Genomic DNA, 21,459 nt, shown 5'->3' on the forward strand with positions numbered 1-21,459 from the left:
ATACGATGATCGCTACTAAACGGTTGAGATAACCGGGTAGATGCTTCCTCGGTATGGATAAACCGAGCCTATCTCGTCGTCCAAGGGTGGTGCCGTTTCGGGTGAACCAGCTGAATCCGAATTCGTCTTATTATCATCATGACCGGTCGTTGTCTTCTTGATGTTCTTTAGGGTGTTCCGATGGCTCAGGAATGATGTCATTGAATCCCAGAATGAAGCAATCAGCTGCCAACCAAATCCGTAGATATCGTAGAGAATTCTTCCGTGCATCAGTGTATCAACGACGAATTTTATGCATCTCCCGATCATATAGAGACCGATTACTGTGGAAGTCAGATTTCCCAACCAAGTTGACCATGAAACTAATTTAGTCCAATACTTATTGATGACGTTATCAATTAATTTTTCTGATACGAGGGCGTCGAAGTAAAATCCTTGTTTACTTGGGCTTTGACCAGACAATATCTTATGAACGATATTTGAAGCTATTCTGCGATCTCCTTGGTCGTATATCATCGCTTTCATTTTCTGAAGACTATCTGCATCATAAACTCCGCTTTCCATCAAATTGGGAAGTGGGGTATATTTCCATCTGGTTACAATATCCGTTGTCAATATTTGTGGTGGAATTGTTTCTCGTACTTTTCCGTCAATGGTGAACCATCTACCTCCGAAATGAAATTTAGCAGGAAGTAGAGGTGTACATTCGATCTCAGTTCCTCTTAGTTGTAACGTACGTGTAACGGGTGTAAGAAACATGGTTGTGTTTCCATACTTTACCGGTAATTCTTGGTAGCATCTCTCCGAAGCGAATGGTTTCACGTAAACTGGTTTACATTCTATTACGTGTAATACTTCGCCTGCTACTACAGCTGAGAATCCGGGTCGCTTCATGATACTCGTAACAAATTCAGTTGGATTCAAACGTGCTAACGTTAGCTTGGTTTCTAGCAGCGCTTTATCTATTTTGCACATTTCCGTCATTACGGAATTATATACGTCATCCAACTTTTGTCCGATATAATTCTCGACTAACGTAATCTTGGAGTTGAAATACGTAAAAATGTCGTGACCTTTTGCGTTTGATGGCTTTCGATGAAATGGTGATGCGTAATCTTGTGTTTCTAATATAAATATCCTGGGGTGATCAGTTCCGTATCCCTTGTAACCGCATATCCTTGAAGCACCTTTTGTTCGAATAGAAAATAGATGTAAATCTGACATCGATGTGTATACTGCTTGTCGATACTTCTTGTCAATATCCAAATTCATGGTTTTATTAACTCGTCCTTCGAATATTACTTCAAATTCCGTGTCTTCACATCTTTGGTTTAAACTAATATCCCAGGTGGAATATCCATCTTCGGAGTCTAGACACTTTCCATATGAATAAGGGCATACGACGCCATGTCGTAGTATTATTTGATCATTTTCATTATCGACGGTTGCCATATAATTGTAAAGTAATATTTCGTATTCAAAATATACTAACGCATTTATCCAAGTATATTCAGGTGTTTTATACACGCCTCCACTACAAGAGCTAGACCATACACTACCGATTACTAAGGTTTCGCCTCTTGAGGTGCTGTTTCTTTTTAATTCGCCGATCCTGGTATCATGAGCTAAGGTTACGGATCCTGTCAGGTGTGCGTTTCTGCATTCCTCCGCTGTGAATGATTTCACCGTGTAGGAGTATCCTCGCTCGTAATCTGATGTGTGCGAATGCATCCCACAGTGTCGAATGGATCTTCTGATGATTACTTTGCACTGATAGACCATAGTTGAACTCCTTGTATTCTGTTGCAGTACTTGAATAGGTATCTCAGTAATAGATAAATTCTTTAGTGATGGCAGGCAAGATGATACGTCTATTAATGAATAGCTTGTCATATTAATTTCTGGATTTGCACAATCATATGCAATTAAGCCTTGCGTTTGTAAACCAATGGCGGAACCCAGAAAATAAATGAACATTAATACGACTAATGACCAATAAGGTGCTCTTGTGAACCGTATTTTCTTTGATGGTCTAGGAGTTGATTCGAGCATATCTCTCATCCTTTTGACTTTGTCAACATCAATCTTTTGACGTTCTCCCCACGAATTGAAGTTCAATTTAGCTTTTTCGACGATTGGCAGATCCACCTTCTCGTCAGGAACATCCCTTTCAGGATTCTTAATATATTCCTTTGGAAAAGGATTAAAATGCCTTTTTCGGTTTTTGCGTAGTTCTGCTTTCGATACTGGAACCTCGTTATGATGGTGTAACGCATGGTACTCCTCAGTGTCCTCTTTGTTCATTTCGTTTTGATCTTCTCCTCTCACATCTAAAACGACTACTTTAACAGATGGCCTGGTGTATATCCCTTTTTCAGTTTGGATTTCTACTGAACGTACTTGTCCATCTGCTGCGGCACGCGTACTAATGACTCTTCCTTTGAGCCATTTATATCGTGGTGAATTGTTGTCCGTAATAAGAACAATGTCATCTTTTTTTATTGGATTAACTTTAGCAGCCCACTTGTTTCTTTTTATTAAGGTGGGTAAGTATTCCTTTCTCCACCTATCCCAAAAATGTCGTGCATAGTGTTGCACTAACTTCCACTTATCTCTAGATAGTTCTCCGGCTAATGGATCGTATGGAGGTACATATTCTCCTGCCCGCCCGATTAAGAAGTGGAATGGGGTCAATACTTCGTCCTCGAAACTCTCCATTGGCATATGAGTTAGAGGACGAGAGTTTAGTATAAATTCAGCCTGTATTAATGCTGATCTTAACACTTCCAAGTGAGGCTTTCTGTTTTTGCAGGCTCGAAGCATTTCATACAAACAGTTTTTTATTATCTGTATGAGTCGTTCCCACACACCACCAAAGTGCGATGCTGCTGGAGGATTGAAAGTCCAGGATATTTCCATCGCTGCTGTATACGCATATTCTGATGCGTCGATGAAGGTGTGTAGCTCAAATGTTTTGTAGTTTTTACTTAAAACCCACCTTGGTATTCTTATATTTGTGGCTGTCTGTATGATTTTAAGCCAATGTTTCCATTGAACGTTCAGATGGTTTGAAATTACGCTGTCCCAATCTGACGTCTCCTTATGGACTTCTTGCATGAGCATTTTTCCATGGATTGTTAAATTTGATATCAATCCCAATGGATCGTAGATGCTCATTATGAAGGATAGTAACTCTCTCATAGTCGGTTTTCTACCTTCGTTCCTTATTTCCGGATCTAGACGATTAAGCTTTAACTGGAAGCTTAAATAGTCCAGAGTCGTGTTCCAAAAAACACCAAGGATTTTTTCATCCATCGCATCCTTGTCTTCTAAAATTCGTACAGTACCTTGCTGTACTCGATCCTTAGGTAACGTCGCTAGTAATGCTTTATTGTTTGAAACAAAGTTTCTTACATAGAATCCAGCATTATCGTGAATTTCGATGACGTCCTTTATTGTTGAACTGGCCTCTTCGATTGTATTGAAACTGTCGATGTAGTCGTCGACGTAGTGTTGTTTTACTACTGCTTCCGCTGCCTTGGGTTGTATGTCCTTATACAATGCAGCATTATAGTTTTTAACGACTTGTGCACAGGCTGGGGAGCAAGTAGATCCAAATAACATTACTTGCATGATGTAGACATCTGGGTTTTGATTTTCATCATCTCGAAACAGGAAACACTGCTTACGCTGGTCCATCTCGTTCATCCCGACCTGATTGAACATCTCCTTTATATCTCCGGCAGAGGCGATGGGTCCTTCTCGCCATCTTGCTAAGACGCCATACGCTGATGTTGTCGCATCCGGTCCCGTTAGTAGCGCGGAATTAAAAGACACACCGTGGGTTTTTGCAGCTGCGTCAAACACTAATCTAGGTTTCGGAGGTTGCTTGTTTTTATTAATAACCACAAAGTGTGGGAGATAGTAGATGTCATCAGACCAGTCTCTAATTTCCTGTTCGGTTAGCTTTCGAGCGTAACCCTTGTCAATATAATCTTTAATGGTGTCGCTTACCCATTTCTTTAGACTGGCGTCTCCTTTTAATTTATTTTCCAAAGTTCGTAAGCGTTTATACGCGTTATTATAGCTCTCTGGAAACTGGAAGTTATCTTCCTTCCACAACAATCCAATTTCATATCTATTTTCTTTGCGCTTCAAGGTTTTGTCAATAATTGCCTGCGCTCTTAAAATTTCTGTGGATTGAGGCATTGTTTCAGGAATTTTGACGCCAAAGTCTTCAATTGAAAAATATTTATTCATTACCGTGAGCATTTCATCTTGATGCTGAATTACGCATACATGCTCTGGATTTACGATTTCCAAGTGGGTTTGGTTTCCAAATATTAACCATCCCAATTTAGTTTTGATGGCAATTGGATCACCATTTCCTGCCACTCTTCTTGAGAATGGTGCTAACAAATGGCTATGATTTAAGCCAATTAATAGCTGCGGTTGAATATTTCCGTAGCTCTTTATCGGAAGACCTCGCAAGTGTGGACATCTCTTGGTTAATTGTTCATAATCAAGAGATTGCACTGGAAGGTGCAGATCACAAACTGTTCTAACACCCTTGAGCGTATATTCTCTTTCTGATTCTCCCTTAATTCGCAAGCTTACACGCTTGCTATTTGTCTCTTCACGGGAAAAGTTTTGTGTCCACTTTAGTTTGAGTGGATCACTTCTGCCCTCTAAATGTAACTCTTCAGCAATACTTTCGTCTAGTAGCGTCAGTGAAGCACCTGGGTCTAAAAATGCGTATGTATTGACCTTATACGAACCGTTGCGTAAAGTAACGGGAATAATCTGATAAAAAATATTAGGTTTAGGTGCTTGATGAACATTTGACGTTCCTATCTCTTCCTTTGGAGTGGCTGGCTTAGAATCCTTAATAAATGTTGGATTCGATCCCTTAGGAGAGTTACTTTTAAGATAATTATTTTTATGTAACAATATATTGTGACTGCCAGTGCAGCCATTCTCTCCACATTTTCGTTTGGAAAAGCAGTCGATCATTGTATGATTGCCATTCAGGCATTTCATACACAATTTATTTCTTTTAATTACCTGAATTCGTGTGTCAATGTTCATTGCCTTAAATTTGGAACAATGAATTAGTTTGTGATGTTCTTTACATAACAGGCAAGCAGTTTTAGTTTCATAATGCATATTAACTCTATTCCTGTTTTCATGTCTTTCCTGTGGCTGCGGTTGTATTTGCATCAACCTTTGTGTAGCCGCATGAGGTTTCAACCACAAACTTAAATCTTTTAAACTAGGACTATGTTCATTCTTAAGAGTTACTTCTGTCCACTGTACTTGTATACCATACGGTAATTTTCGTACAGTTTCGTCAACTAGACGTGGGTCGTGTAGGTAATCAACTTTTTTTATAACCTCCAAATTGGAGACCATATTTTCTAGGGCATCTGAAATATCCACCACAATAGACTTGTGATCCTTTCGTATTTTGAGAATGTCATTTAATAACTCCTTGTAAATAAGTTCTGGTCTTCCAAAATTTTGTTCCAATCTTCTTATTATGATTGGAACGTTTTCCGGGTCCAACATAAGTGGTTGAACACTCTTGGCAGCGTTCCCTACCAAAACTTGCTGCAATCGATTTAAATTTTCAATATCAGAAAATTCTCCTTCCGTGGTTGTATCATCATAAATTTTCTTGAATTTTGGCCATTCTTTTGCCGATCCAGAGAACCTTGGTAGGTTAATTAAGGCTGGACGCTTGAGGAATACTGTCCAATTGGATTCATCTTCTTCCTCTTCATATTTCTTTTCCTTTTTCATATCTTGAATTGATTGCAAGATACCAGACATAGCCTCGTATTGAGTTTTGAATATATCCTGCTGAGAGGGATTTTCTATCTTAGTCACTTGAGTGGTTTCAAGTGTTAATTTTTCAATTTGTTCCTTTATTGTGGTGCATTTGACACACAAGAAAGGTTCCTCAGCGGTTGGTTCTCGTGGTAGTTTGGCACAATCCAAATGAAACCATCTGTCGCATTCGTCGCAAGCGACCATATTTTGTTTGTTGTCGGGTTGCGTACACAAGCGGCAGTGCCCGTTTTTATTTATTACGAAGAACTTCGACATTTTTAGGTTATTGACTGGCTCTTTGGCTTACAAATTCAAATACCCCTAATGTGAAGATCTTATCTTACTAGTTTAGTAAGAGATTAGGCTTTACAACTACTGACCGGCTCCTTGGCTCTTAAGTCAAATAGCTTTTAACCTGAGATCTGATTTTACTACCAATGTTAACAATTGATTAAACTGTTAAACAATTGACCGGCTCCTTTGGCTCTCAAAGTCAAACAATTTCAACTATCGACCGGCTCTTTGGCTCTCAAAATCGAAAAGTTCTATATTTTAATCAGATCTTACTATTTTGTTTGATAGTGTTTTAACTATTAAACCTTTGACCGGCTTCTTTGGCTCTCAAAGTCAATGTTTTAACTATCGATCGGCCCTTTCGGCTCTCAAAATCGAAAAGTTTTCACTTTTATTTTAACAGTGCACTTAACTGCACGAATATTGACCGGCTTCTTTGGCTCTCAAAGTCAATGTTTTAACTATCGATCGGCCCTTTTGGCTCTCAAAACCGAATAGTTTTCACCTTTTTTTTTAACAGTGCACTTAGCTGCACAAATATTGACCGGCTTCTTTGGCTCTCAAAGTCAATGTTTTAACTATCGATCGGCCCTTTTGGCTCTCAAAACCGAATAGTTTTCACCTTTTTTTTTAACAGTGCACTTAACTGCACAAATATTGACCGGCTTCTTTGGCTCTCAAAGTCAATGTTTTAACTATCGATCGGCCCTTTCGGCTCTCAAAATCGACTAGTTTTCACTTTTATTTTAACAGTACAATCTTCAGAATTATTACTGCTACTGGTGCAATCATGAAACGCTTGAATTATCTTCTTGAATTTTTAATTTTAGTATACTTCGTCACACTTTGACGATAAATTTCTTCCCTATTAGAATCAGGCCAGAGTATGAGTGGAAAACTTCTGGTCTCACTAACTACCCCTGGTTGCAGAGGTCGTCCTATCCAGATTCTATACCTTCTGGAATTTTTGGCAATTTCTAGTCGTCGATCGATTTCACGAAAACGTTCGGCTAGACAATTAATTTCTTCAAACAAATCAAGCATTTGTAAAATCTTTTTTTTTTTTTTAACTGCACTAGTTCACTGGATATATATGTATAAGAGGTATTACTTACGGTTTATTCCGCTAAATAAGGTGTTACCTGTCAACCACGGATTGTGGTTGTTTTCCTCTTGTCTCTGAAGATCACTTATATTCACTGTTATAATTGTTCTGCTTGCTTCCTACTTCGAGGTAAGCATGCTCTTCTCCGGCTCTAACGCAATTTTCACTGCCCGTGTAACTCACCGTTTTATTTTCTAACAAGCACACAATTTTTCTCCGGCTCTATATTGCTCTTTTCGGTAACGAGCACACCCTCACGATTGCTTCGTGAGATTTCAGCACACGACTACACTTATTTTGTTAATTGTGGTTTTACGATTAGAACCTCTTAACGAACTCTTCTGCTCGTAGTTTTAACCGCGTCGCGCACTTACAACGATGCTAACTTACACCGTACACTTTACAGCTCGCTCTTTTGGCGTCGAGCACACCATCCACTTATGATTGTGAGGATTTTTCCTCTCTGGAGCCACCAATGTTCGGCACGGATGGCAGAGGAGTTAAAACAAGCTGTCCCGAGCTTGTTTAATCACGCGAAGGTTTACTTACCACGCCGAACGGTTTGGATGGTACACCGTTGCCCTGCCGGGACTGCTGGAGCGAGTGCCTATTTTTTCTCGATTCTATCAAAGAACTGTTCAAGACGCTAAGACAGTTACTCTACTAAATTAAGAGACTGTTACAATAGCGTGGTTCAGATTTTGATAGAAAGAAAAGGAGTGCCTTTAGCATCAGGTGTTTGGACTTTGATTGTAACTGAGGACTGAACTTCTCACTAAATTAGAGATTCTGGTCTCATCAGTAATCTTAGTTTAAAACCTGATGAAGGTACTGGCTGGAAGGAATTCGGATCTTAACAGATCGACAGACGTTTTAAGACTAACGAAAACATTCAGTTTATTAAGTTGAAAATTTGCCTTATATAGGGGTTTAAGCCTAGAAAGATTTGTCTCCTGCTAAGATCTTCCTAACGTAATGTTGATAAGAATGAAAGAGACAAAAAGTATTCCTGATCTAAACTTATCCATCGTTCTCCTTCAAGATCATGTGATGCATTTTGGGACCAACGCAATCCTTCCAGAATAATCTCACATGTATGCATACGTCTAGGATGCACTTGACTCCTACGCAGCGCCTATACCAAAGCTAAACTGGTGAAAGCGTATAATTTCCCTATGCTGAGTTTATTGCCTGTTTTATGCTGCATGCACCCGTTGGGTACATCCTACTGAGCAAACGAGAGTGTACCGCATATGCGTTCTCTTATTACATAGAATTGACCTATAATATTGTGTCATTTTCGTTGCTCTCGTGTTCATTGAACCTGACTAAGCGAAGGGATGATGAAACAGAACAGCTGTTTATATTTGACTTTGAACTTTTACTTCTTTGCATCGTCTTGGGTGATTGGAGAACGTTCTTCAATTATTGCTAATTTATCGCATTCACAACAGTGACGTTGGGATTTTCTGATGTCACTGTATGAAGGGCCAAAAACAGTTTTGATGAATTGATAGGTAAATTCACCTATACGCCTTCACGGGATGATAGAGAATCTCCTTTCAGTCACATGATCATAAAATTGGTCAAAAAACGAGCCGTCCGACAGAAGAATACCCCAATGAGTGTGAAGAAGAGCCCGCCCTTTACCACGAAATGTTAACAACAGGAAGCTAACAATATCACTCTCCCCGTCCAAATCACTTCAATCGAGTGCCCTAATGATCACTCCCGATCCCAGCATTGTTTTGGATTTATGAGCAATAATAAAAATTAAAAAAATTAAAACGATCTCATAAACTTCCGCTGTTTCTTTACCCTTCTTTCCAATTTTCGAGCCTATTTATGAACTCGTTGTCCTTCTCTACATCACTGCTAGTCGCTACTAGTTTCCCATGTTATTTCTGATGTGTTCTACAACATTTCGACGTCTATTATCTTTATCTGATGATCTTGAGTTCCAAGTTGCGTCTTACCAAACCGTAACACCAATGCGGAAAATGGACAGTGTCTCCGGGTATTTTCTCAACGAGCATCACTCCATTGTCTTATCGCATGTGCTCCATTTTGCAGTTTTTTTTTTCACTTTTATTTTGATGACTCCATGGTACCGGAAAAGATATAGATGTATACATTATTAGCAATAATGTGTTATAAACACAACATCTCGTTCAGAATGGTTCAACGGATGTGAAATGAGGGAACATTTGAATTTAACATGATTTAAAGTATTTCAATGCAAAATTATAGCAGTGCCGGTGGTGTAGTGGTAAGCGTGATTACCTCTCATCCCAGCAGGCCTGGGTTCAATCCCAGTCGTCAGCCCCACCGGGATGTTCTGAGGCATAACATCTCTGATCACGCCTTCCTTCGAAGCCAGGAAGTAAGGAAGTAAAGCCGTTAGCCACCGGTTCATAAGTTGATGGGTCGATAGGTAGGGTCCAGGTATGAGAGCTGCCTTCCTGGCGTCGGTAGCATTGGTGCTCAGCACGGAAAACAAGATCGACGGAAAACAAATCAAGGAAAAAAATAAAAATAATCTTTCCGTAATAAATTGCTTTATAAGTTGATCATTAAGTAGTCGGATTATGGTTTGAAAATACCAATCGATTAATATTCTATAAGTTAAATTGAAGTAATTAGTTAAATTGGTTATGTCGAGTTTAATAATGCGTTCACAAGGAAACTCTAAGCATATAAAAAAAGCTAGTTAGTTGTCGATTAGCAACTTGACAACTCTAGCATATTGTCACCCCGACAATTTGGCGCTGGTGGTACAGACAATTTCACAAGTTGATGTATGGAAATGGAAATGATGTACAATAAATAAAATCCTAGCTTAAAATTCATCTCATTGTCGGGCCCACCAAACCGGAACTCTCGTCCGACATCAAACATTAGTGAAGTCCTGTGATGCCAGCGAGAAATGTCGTTTTGATTATCAGTCGTATGCACAATTCATAAACAGTTTATGAAACTTTTTTTTTGTTGTCTCATGTGTCTTTGAGCAGAACAGAACCAATATTTTAAACATATGATTTGTAAAACGAAAATATGTGATTGTCATCGAATTAATCGAAACAAATGAGAATTGAGCGAAGATACTATTGGTAATTTTGACGCTATTGCTATTATCGTGGATGATGAACAAACAATAATGGTTTTACAGCGAGTAGAGCGTACTTATCACATTATCTCCCCGCTAATCCTAATCTGATAATCTGACTGTCATATCCATGCAAATCAATGTTACCAATGTAAAAAAGCTCCTTAAGAGACCGTGATGTCGGATTAAGGAAATCCGGAGTAGGAATATACTGTACACAGCTAGAACTGCAAAATGTTCAATCTGAGGTACTAGCTTAAAAAAGTACAGTGGTGAACATTGTACGTCTTTCGAAGGCAAGCATTTAAGCTAAATATGTAATATATCATGCAATTGCAATTTCAGCTGTTTACTTTACTTACCCCGTAAGAGAAACAGAAGAGAGTAAACATTTTTTTTTTATTTTGAGACCAGCACAAGCCTTTATTTCACAACTATGCTCAAAGCAATGATCTGAAGAATAGTCAAATTCAAGAGCAAAAAATTACAGAAAAAAAACCAAAGTATATTTATTGTTATTCAATGATATAAAAAAAGGAAAATCGGTTCAATTTGTATGGATTTATTTAATTTCACCAAGAAAATCATAAATTAGCCTTTTTCATATGGCATTCTTGTCTGTTGTTTGGCATCCACACATGGTGAAACAAAAAGTTGGTTTTCCATAGAGAAAATTGCGGCGGTGAAGAACAATTCCTTTGTATACGTCGTGTGGCGACATCTACTAACGGCTGTTCAATAAAAAATGAGAATGATTTCAGTGCCGTCCAGCGCTCTTGTGAGAGCATCGCGATTAAGTTGCGTCGTACGGCTGACCAGGGCCCCTTCTCCAATGTTCATTGACGTTTTTTGAGGAATAAACATTATGTTTTTAATATAAAATACTGAATTTGTTGAATTTTTTTTACTAGCTTTATGACTGAAAAAATTCTAATTTTTTATTGAACACCCGTTATTTGCAAGTGGGTACGTGAAACTAAGGTTATCTGTCACCTTACCGGGACTTGGTTCCCGCACAATCTTTAAAAAAATAAAAGCATCATATACATGGTGATCAGACTTCATACTAACTTATGCTGGTCAAACTTTACATCTCAAGATCCTCAGTGTTCATGAATTTATCAACAAACCCTCATCTAACCATCCATTATCTCTCCATTTCATTCCATTCACAGACTGCCTCCACCTTCAACTGTACAGAGACTCTAAAGATCGCTACAAAAATGGAACAACCAAGGCATCCCTCTCGCTGCAGCACTTTTTAGGCGTCGAATCCGGTTTCACGCTGGACAAGGAATCCAACACGATAGCAATAATCTGCCAGGATGTGATAGTAGTACTCGCTTTTGACACCAGAGAAAGACTGATACAGTGGCAGGTAGGGTTTCGACGTGTATTTAAACTTAATTTCAACTATCCAGGTTCTAAGACATTAAAACATTGCAAACAGGTCAAAATATCCAACAACCTAGGCGAAGATATACAATTCCTGGTGCTGGTCTCGTCGGCGCCCCCCAAGGCAAAACTGGCGACGGGACCAGCGCGAATGCACATCCAAGATCATCGGTTTTGTCTGACGACTGGCGTTCCACCCCGACTAACCGGAATGTGGAACATACAACATCTCAGGTATGACTGTTTTCCCAGCAAGGAGATCCCCCGAAATATCTGACAAATTCCGTTTCCCACAGACGATACGGAGTCGTTGACAATAGGTTCTGCTTCGAGGGCGGCGCGAGCTGCGGGAAGGGCGAAGGTCTTTACGTTTTCGTAACAGATCTGGGTGATGAAATCACCCACACGTTCAAGCTAGCATCACAGGGTAAATTGGCCAGCAAGAAGCGGGCGGCTGCCAAGAAACTTGCAGGTATATTTAGATTTATGCAATATTTGGTTGTCGATATTATTGTATGAGTAACTTTTAAACAGCTTTGGAAAGTCCTCGAAAGGGTGCAGAATCTCGCTGCACAAACTACAATGACGAGATCTGTACGGTGCATATAGAAAATTCGTCGTGCGCTTGTAGGACGGCCTATTGGCCGTCGACGGAATCCAGAGATCTGGACAGTAACTATGGTTGTGGTGATACGGCTTCAGTATCCGAAGGACATGACAGTATCAATGACATGGACTTATTTCCAAGGTAAGTATTGATTTTTAGAGCTGGTTTTAGCTCACAACATTCACCATCATGAATTATTCGTACAGGAGTACCGTGGCCAACTTGGAACGCTGCATGAGTTGCATCTCCAAGCTGGGGGCCCCATCGATGTCCCGTAGTTCCACAGTGACGGGAACTCCCGGAGCTGTGGCGCCGACCCCTGCCTGGCACACGATGACCGAGCACAATAATCACATCAATCAATCGCACATTTCAAAAACACCAGCATTAGATAGGATGTCCCTGTGCTCCCATGGTAGCAGTAATAATTCAGAATATTCCATCCCCCGGCAAACGTGCCCTCCCAGTCAGCAGGGTCCTGAATCGTGGTACGAAAAGGTCCCCGCTACGCAGTTTACCTGTATGCAGAATCGACCCACGTCCCCATGTCAGTGTTGCCCTCCAGGTAGACCTCCAAAACCCAAAGAAATCGCTCTACATATAACAGCTCCTCTCCATTCCGCCATGATGTCCTGTAAGTCTCCACAGACGAGTAGCCACGTTGGTCCCTATGAAAACTATGACATCCCAAAGACCCCTGTTGCTATTGACGACAACGGTAGCACGACGGAAAACTACGATACACCTAAGAAAATACAAGAGTACCTGTCAAAGGAGGCGATCAGCAGTGGAAAGAGTGATGTAGGTAACTATGGAAACTACGATACCCCTTTGTCGTTAAGCAAGGCCGTCTGTGGTTGTTTGAACGGTAGCGAGAATCAAACTGCACCCAAACTGGAAAAGGAATTGGAGGGCCCTCGAGTCGACTGTACCTGTAATAGAGTAATGTCGTGGGCTGATAACTGGATCTCATTACCACTGTGCAAACGAGGAAGTGGGATAGAAAATACGGGTGTACAGATCAATAAGGTCAAGCTAAGTGGTGAAGGGAAAATGCCAGTAGTCGATGCGAGTGCAGAAAACGCTATTTACGCAACTGTAGATATGACCAAAAAAATCAGAAAACGACTGGAAGGTGGTTGTGAGTGCGATAAGAACGATAGTGAAAGTGCAAAAGAAATGAAAAGTACTTCCGATGAAAACTACGAAGATGTCGCGATAATTCCAGAAGAACAGAAAGCAAACTACATGAACCTTGAGTTTGAAAAGTCTCTTGAAAACTACGAAAATTCCAAAGAAGTACTTCAGAGAGCTGGCCTCTCGGTGCATGATTTCGAAGAGGAACAGAAAGTTTGCCATAAATGTGGTCATCTCAGTACGAAAACACCAGAAGCCGACAGTGCCAAGTCGGAACCCCAAGCAACGGACAAACAGGAGAATTACATGATGATGGAACCCGCAAATATGAAATCGAAATTTCCAGGATACATACCCATGTCTCCTGCAGCTCCTACGGTAACAACCGACGCAGATCCTCCACCAGCATCTCCAACAGCTCCACCGCTTCCTTTCAAATCAGATCTTCTAAAACAACGAATGAGTAGATTAATCGGTGAAAAGTCTGCCAGCAATCCTAGTCTCTGTGGTCCGGCAATTGACCGGAGCCGTAAGCGGATAGACGACGAATCACGAATTCCAGGAAGTGCCATGCTCAAAGCTACTACCAGTCCGTATACTCGCAAACAGTTGCTAGATCATAGTGATCTACTCCCGTGTGATAAGAGGCTATCTCCAAGGAAACGATCCGCTTCCGCCGAGTCTTCTCGTTTCCTAGATGAAGGTGAAGAAGCTGAAAGTCCTCTCAGTGGTACCGCATCCCCAAGTACGGAAACGCTACGGAAACCTGCCACACCCACATGTAACATCGAAGCTCGGCGATCATCTTCACCTTGCGTTCACCGAGAAATGGAACCATGTTCCGGCCCGACATGCTGTGACAAATCGGCTCCTGTCGAAACGGAAGACGATATATCTGTTTCCACCAACCCTAGTCAAAACTCCCAATCCGTCTACATCCGAAGATCGGAGAGTGTACCTTGCAAGGCACAAAATCGTGACAGCTCAAGTTCGAATGATTCGGGTGTTTCCACAGGATCCTTGCGGCAGCGGGGTACTGACTTTACGGAATTTGAACTCCCGCTTACCACGGCCATGTCCGCTCGAAGACACCAACGGCATATACTACCGCAGCAGAGTTGCGTTCATTTTTCACTTCCACGGAGGTCAAAATCCTTCGATCCACTACGTGAACTATCGTTCCAGTTCCAAAAGATCCGCGTTCCGGAAAAGAGCACATCAGCCGAAGCAGAAGTTCCAATCTGTCCACCGAAAACGAAAACGTACGGAAGTCCAGACAATATGGCAACAACCACGGCTCCATACATCGATTCCAGAAGTACTAGCAGTGGCACTTCCGACATGTCCGATTATATAGAAACGCTGTCGTTATCAAGTCACAGTTCGTCGGATACGCCCGAAGGAAGGTAAATTATCTGCCTTCCTGCTAGTTTTTAGTTGTTTTCAGATTTCTAAACTTCCCGCACATCTCCCTTCCAAATAAATCACACAGGCACATCCGACAGGCAACATCCACGTTGCGACCTCGATCCGGTAAGGAGTACCAAAACATTGACCGGTCGATCCTAGCGCTAACGCAAGCCGGCAGCGAATCGTCACTGAAGCACCCGGGAACGCCATCACAGCTGCGAGGTCTGCTGTCCTGTTCGTCCAACTACGCCAACATCACACCCGTACCGGAGAACGCCGAATCACCTAGTCCAGGCTATCAGAGCGGTAGCTCGCCCCAGGAGGCACAGGGTCAACACTTCATGTTTAAGGTAGGTTTTTGCAAATGAACTGATTGAGCTACATGAGTTAAGGTTTTACAATCCTACAGTCCTATAATATGGATTTGGTCTTGCCAGATTTCAATAGGGTTAACAGCCCCATTCCCATTAAGCACAACCCCCACTAAGTCTTTCTTAATCTAGCGTAGTTAAGCACCAAACGAAATGTTATTATTACAGATGGCTTCCAAATTTATTTAACATTTCAAATGTTAGCCGGCGCTGGTGGTGTAGTGGTACGCGTGACTGCTTTTTCACCCCAATGGGTGTTGGTTCAATCCCAGCCGAGGTCAGTGGGATTTTTCTGAGGCATACAAATCTCTGGTCACGTCTTCCTTCGGAAGGGAAGTACAGCCGTTGGTCCCGGCTCATATGTTTTTGAATGGGTGCGATATCCTACGCAGGTGTGGAAGCTGCCTTCCTGCACATTCGATTGCCGTCAATGCCAACCAATATATTGTCTATTGCACTGATGCGTGGTATTTATATACTGGTCGATGTCATGTTTAACTGCACAATTAATGTACGCTAAAATAATGCAGTCAAGCTTGAGGAATAAATATATTAAAACTTTTTCTGGCACACATTCTATGGATGACTACTGCTTAAATATTCATAGAGGGTGTCTTCTCATTTTGCTAAATGAAATTCGCTGAGTTTTCCAGAAGTTTGGCAGAGTTTTACAAAAAGAAAGCTTTTTTCAAATGCGGTAAATATATAACATTTTTGGTAAACAACAACCGCTGCCATTAACGAAATCGTTTTTAAAACATGACAATCAGTTTTTAAGAAACAGTTTTACCTACAATCAAATCCATGAAATGTCGAAGTTTAACGTTTACTAAATTTTACTAAGTCGATGATCTCAATATATTCAATGAAGTATCGTATGTCAAGTACAGGTTCAAGATATTCAAAATTTTCAATTTGCCATAATTATTGAAAAGAAAAAAGATTTATTTAAAGTTTGCATTTAACTTCGTGCAAGATTATAGATGTTCAGTAAAGTCCTATTAACTTTGCATCAATTTTAAGAACTTTACAGAAAATCTGAGGAATGAAATAAAATGCTAAGATATTCAGTGAAGATTCATAAACACGCTGCTGAACATAACGCAAGTTTTTAACTTCATGGATGCCTTAAGAACTTCAAAGAAGTTCCATTAGCTTCAAAAAAGCTGCAGGAACTTTTAGGATGTTCTTGGAATCTTAAAAAATATTCAAAGATCTTAACCTAAGTAAAAATAAATTCAGAGACGTGGAGATAATTTGAGGTAAACTGTGGAAACTTTTTAAAAGTCCCAAGTATTCAGAGAACTTATAAAACTTCAGAAAAATTATGGAAACTTCAGAAATATTTCGAGACCTTCACAGAGGTTCTGAAAACTACCGGAAAGATTAAAAGAGTTTAGGAGAGTTCATTATATCAGAGCAGAACCAAGATATTGCATAATTGTGAGCTTCAGGTAAGTTTTTTTTTATCTGAACAGATAAGAGAATCAAAAGGCAGTTTAATAATTTCAAGGTAATTGGCGCATTTCGCGCCAAATCAAATTCGGAGCTAGCAGCACCCTCTCAGATTTCAATGAAACTTTCTGGATGTGTGGACCTTGACTACATAAGCCACTTTGCATATACTTAGTTTTTCCAAAATGTATCTAGACTAACCTTTGAGAAGGTCCAAACTGTTTTTGCCGATTTTTTTTCAAAAAAATATTATGGAAAAATGACAACTTCTACAAAAATGTGTTGTATGGATGACTTTTAAGAAATTGTCCGAATTAATGAAAAAAAAATAAATAAAAAAAAATTCCACTGAACAACATTGATTAAAAAATTGCCATTTTGATTTGGATTGAACTTTGTCTCAAGATAGGTAATTATGTTTTCTACCAACTGTCCATATATCACGAGATGGGCACTTTTAAGGAAAAAATTCTAACAAAAACTTTTACATGTTTGAACTGATTTTTTTTAATTTGCCAAACCAGTGAAGCTCAAAATCATCTCAGAATCCAATGAAGCTCAATTTGCGATTCAATTTTGTCTAATCAGCACTTAAGTTCACTTTGATTAATCGAGAATTTCATATGAAAAGGGCTCATGATGCATTTCTCGCCAAATCGTATTCGAAATTGGCAGCACCCTCTCAGAGTTCAAGAAAACTTTCTGGACGTGTAGACCTTGTCAAAAAAAATATCATTCCCTTATTCTGTTGTCTACTACTGAGGAAAAATCTGATAATATGTGTGTGAAAAAAGAGTTTCATATATCATTTATTTATATATTTTCAATGTTTTAAACCTATTTTCATAAATGCTATTTTTTTCCTTTTTCCAATCAAGTTAAATATTTTTCTGAATTAGAATATTGTTTTTTGTATCATCGTTGATCTCATTCCCACTTCTTTTGTTGGGTGTGCTTAGAATACCCTACTCATTATCAAGGCTCTTCACCTGCCTCACCAGGTATGTTGGTGCGTTAAATTCTGTTACGACTTTATTGACGAACCAAGACTTTCGCAATACTGATAATACTGTTATCTGATCTTTTCTGTCAGCTGTAGGGGAGTTGAACTTCTCCTTTAGCTGCACAATCATTTCTTCGTATGCCTCTACTGCTGTATCTAGGCCAAATATATTTTTTCACACTGCTTGTGTAATTTCTAGAGATTTTTTGAACGATAATCCATGCTCCTCATGTTTCTCGATGAAATTGGAGATAAATTCAACGTTTCCACAAAGCCATTAAGCTTCTCAACATTGTATGGTTGCAGATCATCTACTGATGGAACTAACTCTGAAGGAAAGAAGAAAATAAAAAAAAAATAACAAGTCCAGTTAGGAGGTTGCAGTTAAAAATTGATAGAATCATCCGGGTGACCGTTCTTACCTAGCTCATCTACGGATTGATGGCCACTCGTTATGGACCTGAATCATCACTATACTTACCTTACCAATCAGGCTAACGCCTTGTTGTCCTCTGCTGTCCGAAGAAGTCATCTCCACTCTACTTGATTCATGGCCACACTTTGGCCAGCCTCGTAGTCTGCGAAGGGTCCACAGGTCACCTTCTACTTGGTTGATCCACCTTGCCCGCTGCGCGCCTCTTCTTCTTGTGCCTGTTGGGTCGCTTTCTAGAACCATTTTCACTGGGTCGTCGTGCGGCATTCTTACGACGTGCCCAGCCCACCGTAGTCGCCCAATTTTTGCAATGTGGTGGATGGATGGTTCTCCCAGCAGCTGGTGCAATTCGTGGTTCATTCGCCTCCTCCACGTTCCGTCATCCATCTGCACTCCACCGTAGATGGTACGCAACACCTTCCGTTCGAAAACACCAAGAGCGCGTTGGTCCTCCACGAGCATAGTCCAGGTCTCGTGGCCGTAAAGGACCACCGGTCTAATCAGCGTCTTGTAGAGAGTCAACTTCGTGCGGCGGCGAAGTTGACTGTCGAGTCCAAAGTAGGCCTGATTCCCTGCCATAATGCGTCTTTGAATTTCTCTGCTGGTATCATTTTCGGCGGTCACCAGTGAGCCCAAATACACAAACTCATCGACCACCTCGATTTCATCACCATCAATCTGAACTCGGGGTGGGAGGCTAACATTGTCTTCCCTAGAACCTCTTCCTTTCATGTATTTTGTCCATCGTCACCTTGACCAATTGCGTCAGTTTATCCGGAAGTCCGTACTCGTGCATAATCTGCCATAGCTGATCTCGATCGATTGTGTCGTATGCGGATTTGAAATTGATGAACAAATGATGTGTGGGCACGTTGTATTCGCGGCATTTCTGCTGAATCTGGTCCGTGGTAGCGCGGGCACCCATGAATCCCGCCTGGTATTGCCCCACGAACTCTCTTGCATATGGTGACAGACGGCGGCATAGAATCTGGGAGAGTACCTTGTAGGCGGCGCTCAGCAGTGTGATCGCGCGGTAGTTGCAGCAATCCAACTTGTCGCCCTTTTTGTAGATTGGGCATACGACACCTTCCATCCACTCCTCCGGTAATATTTCCTCCTCCCAAATCTTGGCAATTACCCAGTGCAGCGCTCTAGCCAGTGCTTCACCACCGTATTTTAATAGCTCACTTGGTAGTTGATCTACACCAGTTGCTTTGTTGTTCTTCAGCCGACCGATCTCCTCCTCAACTTCTTGAAGATCAGGGGCCGGTAGCCTGTCGCCTTCTGCGCGTGCTCCAAGGTGTGTTGCCGTGCCACCTTCGTTTTCTGCTGGTTCACCGTTGAGGTGCTCGTCATAGTACTGCTTCCACCTCTCAATCACCTCACACCTATTTAGCTTCTCGTAGAACTTCCGTGTGTCGTTTACGCGGTACAGATTTTCCATCGCCTCACGATCTCGGTCTTCCTGCTGACGCTTCTTCCTTCGGAAAACCGAGTTTTGTCTGTTCCGCGCTTGTCTGTATCGCTCCACATTCAATCTCGTGCGGTGTTGCAGCATTCTCGCCCGTGCTGCATTCTTCTCCTCTACTAACAGCTTGCATTCGCCGTCAAACCAGTCATTTCTTCGGTCCGGGATTGCAGTACCTAGTGCCTCTGCAGCAGAACTTCCTGTGGCTGAACGAATGTCCCTCCAGCCATCTTCAAGAGAAGCTGCGCCAAGCTGCTCTTCCGTGGGTAGTGCAACTTCCAGCTGCTGCGCGTAGTCCTTGGCAACTCCGGCGTCCCGTAGTTGCTCAATGTTGGGTCGCGGCGTTCGACTTCAACGGGTGTTATGAACCGTCGAGAGTTTTGAGCGCATGCATACTGCAACTAGGTAGTGGTCCGAATCTATGTTTGCACTGCGGTACGTGCGGACGTTGATAATGTCGGAGAAGAATTTCCCGTCGATTAGAACGTGATCGATTTGGTTTTCTGTGTGTTGGTCAGGTGATCTCCAGGTGGCTTTGTGGATATCCTTGCGGGGGAAAAAGGTACTTCGAATACGGCATGCAGGCTGTTTGGCCCGATTGCCGGTCTATACATTGTCTCCCGTCCTACCTGAGCGTTCATGTCGCCGATGACGATTTTGACGTCCCGTTACGAACAGCCGTCGTATACCTGCACCAGCTGCGCATAGAACGCTTCTTTCTCGTCGTCGGGTCTCCCTTCGTATGGGCAGTGCACGTTGATGATACTGTAGTTGAAGAAACGGCCCTTAATCCTCAACTTGCACATCCTCGCGTTGATCGGCTGCCAACCTTACCCAGCACTACAAAGCCGGTTCCCAGCTCGTTGGTGATGCCACAGCTCTGGTAGAAAGTAGCCGCTCGATGCCCGCTTTTCCATACCTTTTGTCCCGTCCAGCAAAGTTCCTGCAGTGCTACGACTTCGAAGTTGCGTGGTTGAAGTTCGTCATAGATTAACCTATCGCAACCCGGGAAGCCGAGCGATTTGCAGTTCCATGTTCCGAGTTTCCAATCGTAGTCCTTATTTCATCACTATGCTGCTGCCCAATATTTGACGGTTGAATATTTACTTCATTTCCAACCGATCGGCGTTTTTTCATAACTGGACTTCTATTATGATATATCACGCTACGGCATGACTCACAAATGCTCATCGTTTCATCAATTTTGTGGTTATATCCCATAGAATGTATTTTTTCAACCATCGTTGACGATATGACCTGTAACTTGTTTCGGTTGCATCTCGGATTATTTATATTTGCACAACTTTCCAATCCTTTGAGCCTTAATTTACTACCCAAGTAACTAACAAGCCCGCTAATTCGCCTTTTTGCAATATAAGCCTAATATGCGACTAATATAAAGCTTAGCATGCCCTATATTAGCCGTGTATCAGTCTTATATTGCAAAAAGGTGAATTAGCGGGCTTGTTGGTCACTTGGGTACTCTGGTTCATGATATTAATTTTACTAAAACTTGTCTTCACGACTTTCGTTATCAGATTGACTGCTGCTTGTATGAAATCAAACTTAGTTTTATAGTGCTCATAGCTAGAATGAAGTGGTAGGTATATAATGTTAATGGTTTAGGTATAAATAACAGAAGGGCATAGAGAATTATGATGCAAAAGGTTGACTTCCCAAATCGTTGTTAATACGAAAGAAGATCTCAATTTAAATTTTATTCATACCTAATTCTTTATGGATGATTTTAGGTAAGAACGCTAAGTTGCGATAGAAGTATCGGATTTTTCCTCAGTAGTAGACAATATAATCAATTATATTATTTTCTAATGATATAAGCCCT

General features: G+C 41.1%; 1 protein-coding gene and 1 pseudogene across 4 annotated transcripts in view; one reads left to right on the forward strand and one right to left on the reverse strand.

Annotated features, from left to right (window-relative positions):
* The window catches only part of LOC135708252 (uncharacterized), a 343,985-nt gene that overhangs the window by 305,194 nt on the left and 17,332 nt on the right, over positions 1–21,459 (forward strand). For all 4 annotated transcript variants that reach the window (XM_065230250.1, XM_065230252.1, XM_065230253.1 and 1 more), the window contains 6 exons: positions 11,513–11,715; positions 11,788–11,966; positions 12,029–12,204; positions 12,267–12,480; positions 12,546–14,882; positions 14,969–15,236. In XM_065230250.1, coding sequence (XP_065086322.1) covers positions 11,513–11,715; positions 11,788–11,966; positions 12,029–12,204; positions 12,267–12,480; positions 12,546–14,882; positions 14,969–15,236 — 3,377 coding nt within the window. The remainder of the gene's footprint in view (positions 1–11,512; positions 11,716–11,787; positions 11,967–12,028; positions 12,205–12,266; positions 12,481–12,545; positions 14,883–14,968; positions 15,237–21,459) is intronic.
* The window catches only part of LOC135708264 (large ribosomal subunit protein eL32-like), a 424,867-nt pseudogene that overhangs the window by 260,183 nt on the left and 143,225 nt on the right, over positions 1–21,459 (reverse strand).

Source organism: Ochlerotatus camptorhynchus, unplaced genomic scaffold (genome assembly GCF_037179485.1).
Source record: "Ochlerotatus camptorhynchus isolate MF236.1 unplaced genomic scaffold, CSIRO-AGI_Acam_v1.1 ptg000329l, whole genome shotgun sequence".
NCBI lineage: Eukaryota > Metazoa > Arthropoda > Insecta > Diptera > Culicidae > Ochlerotatus > Ochlerotatus camptorhynchus.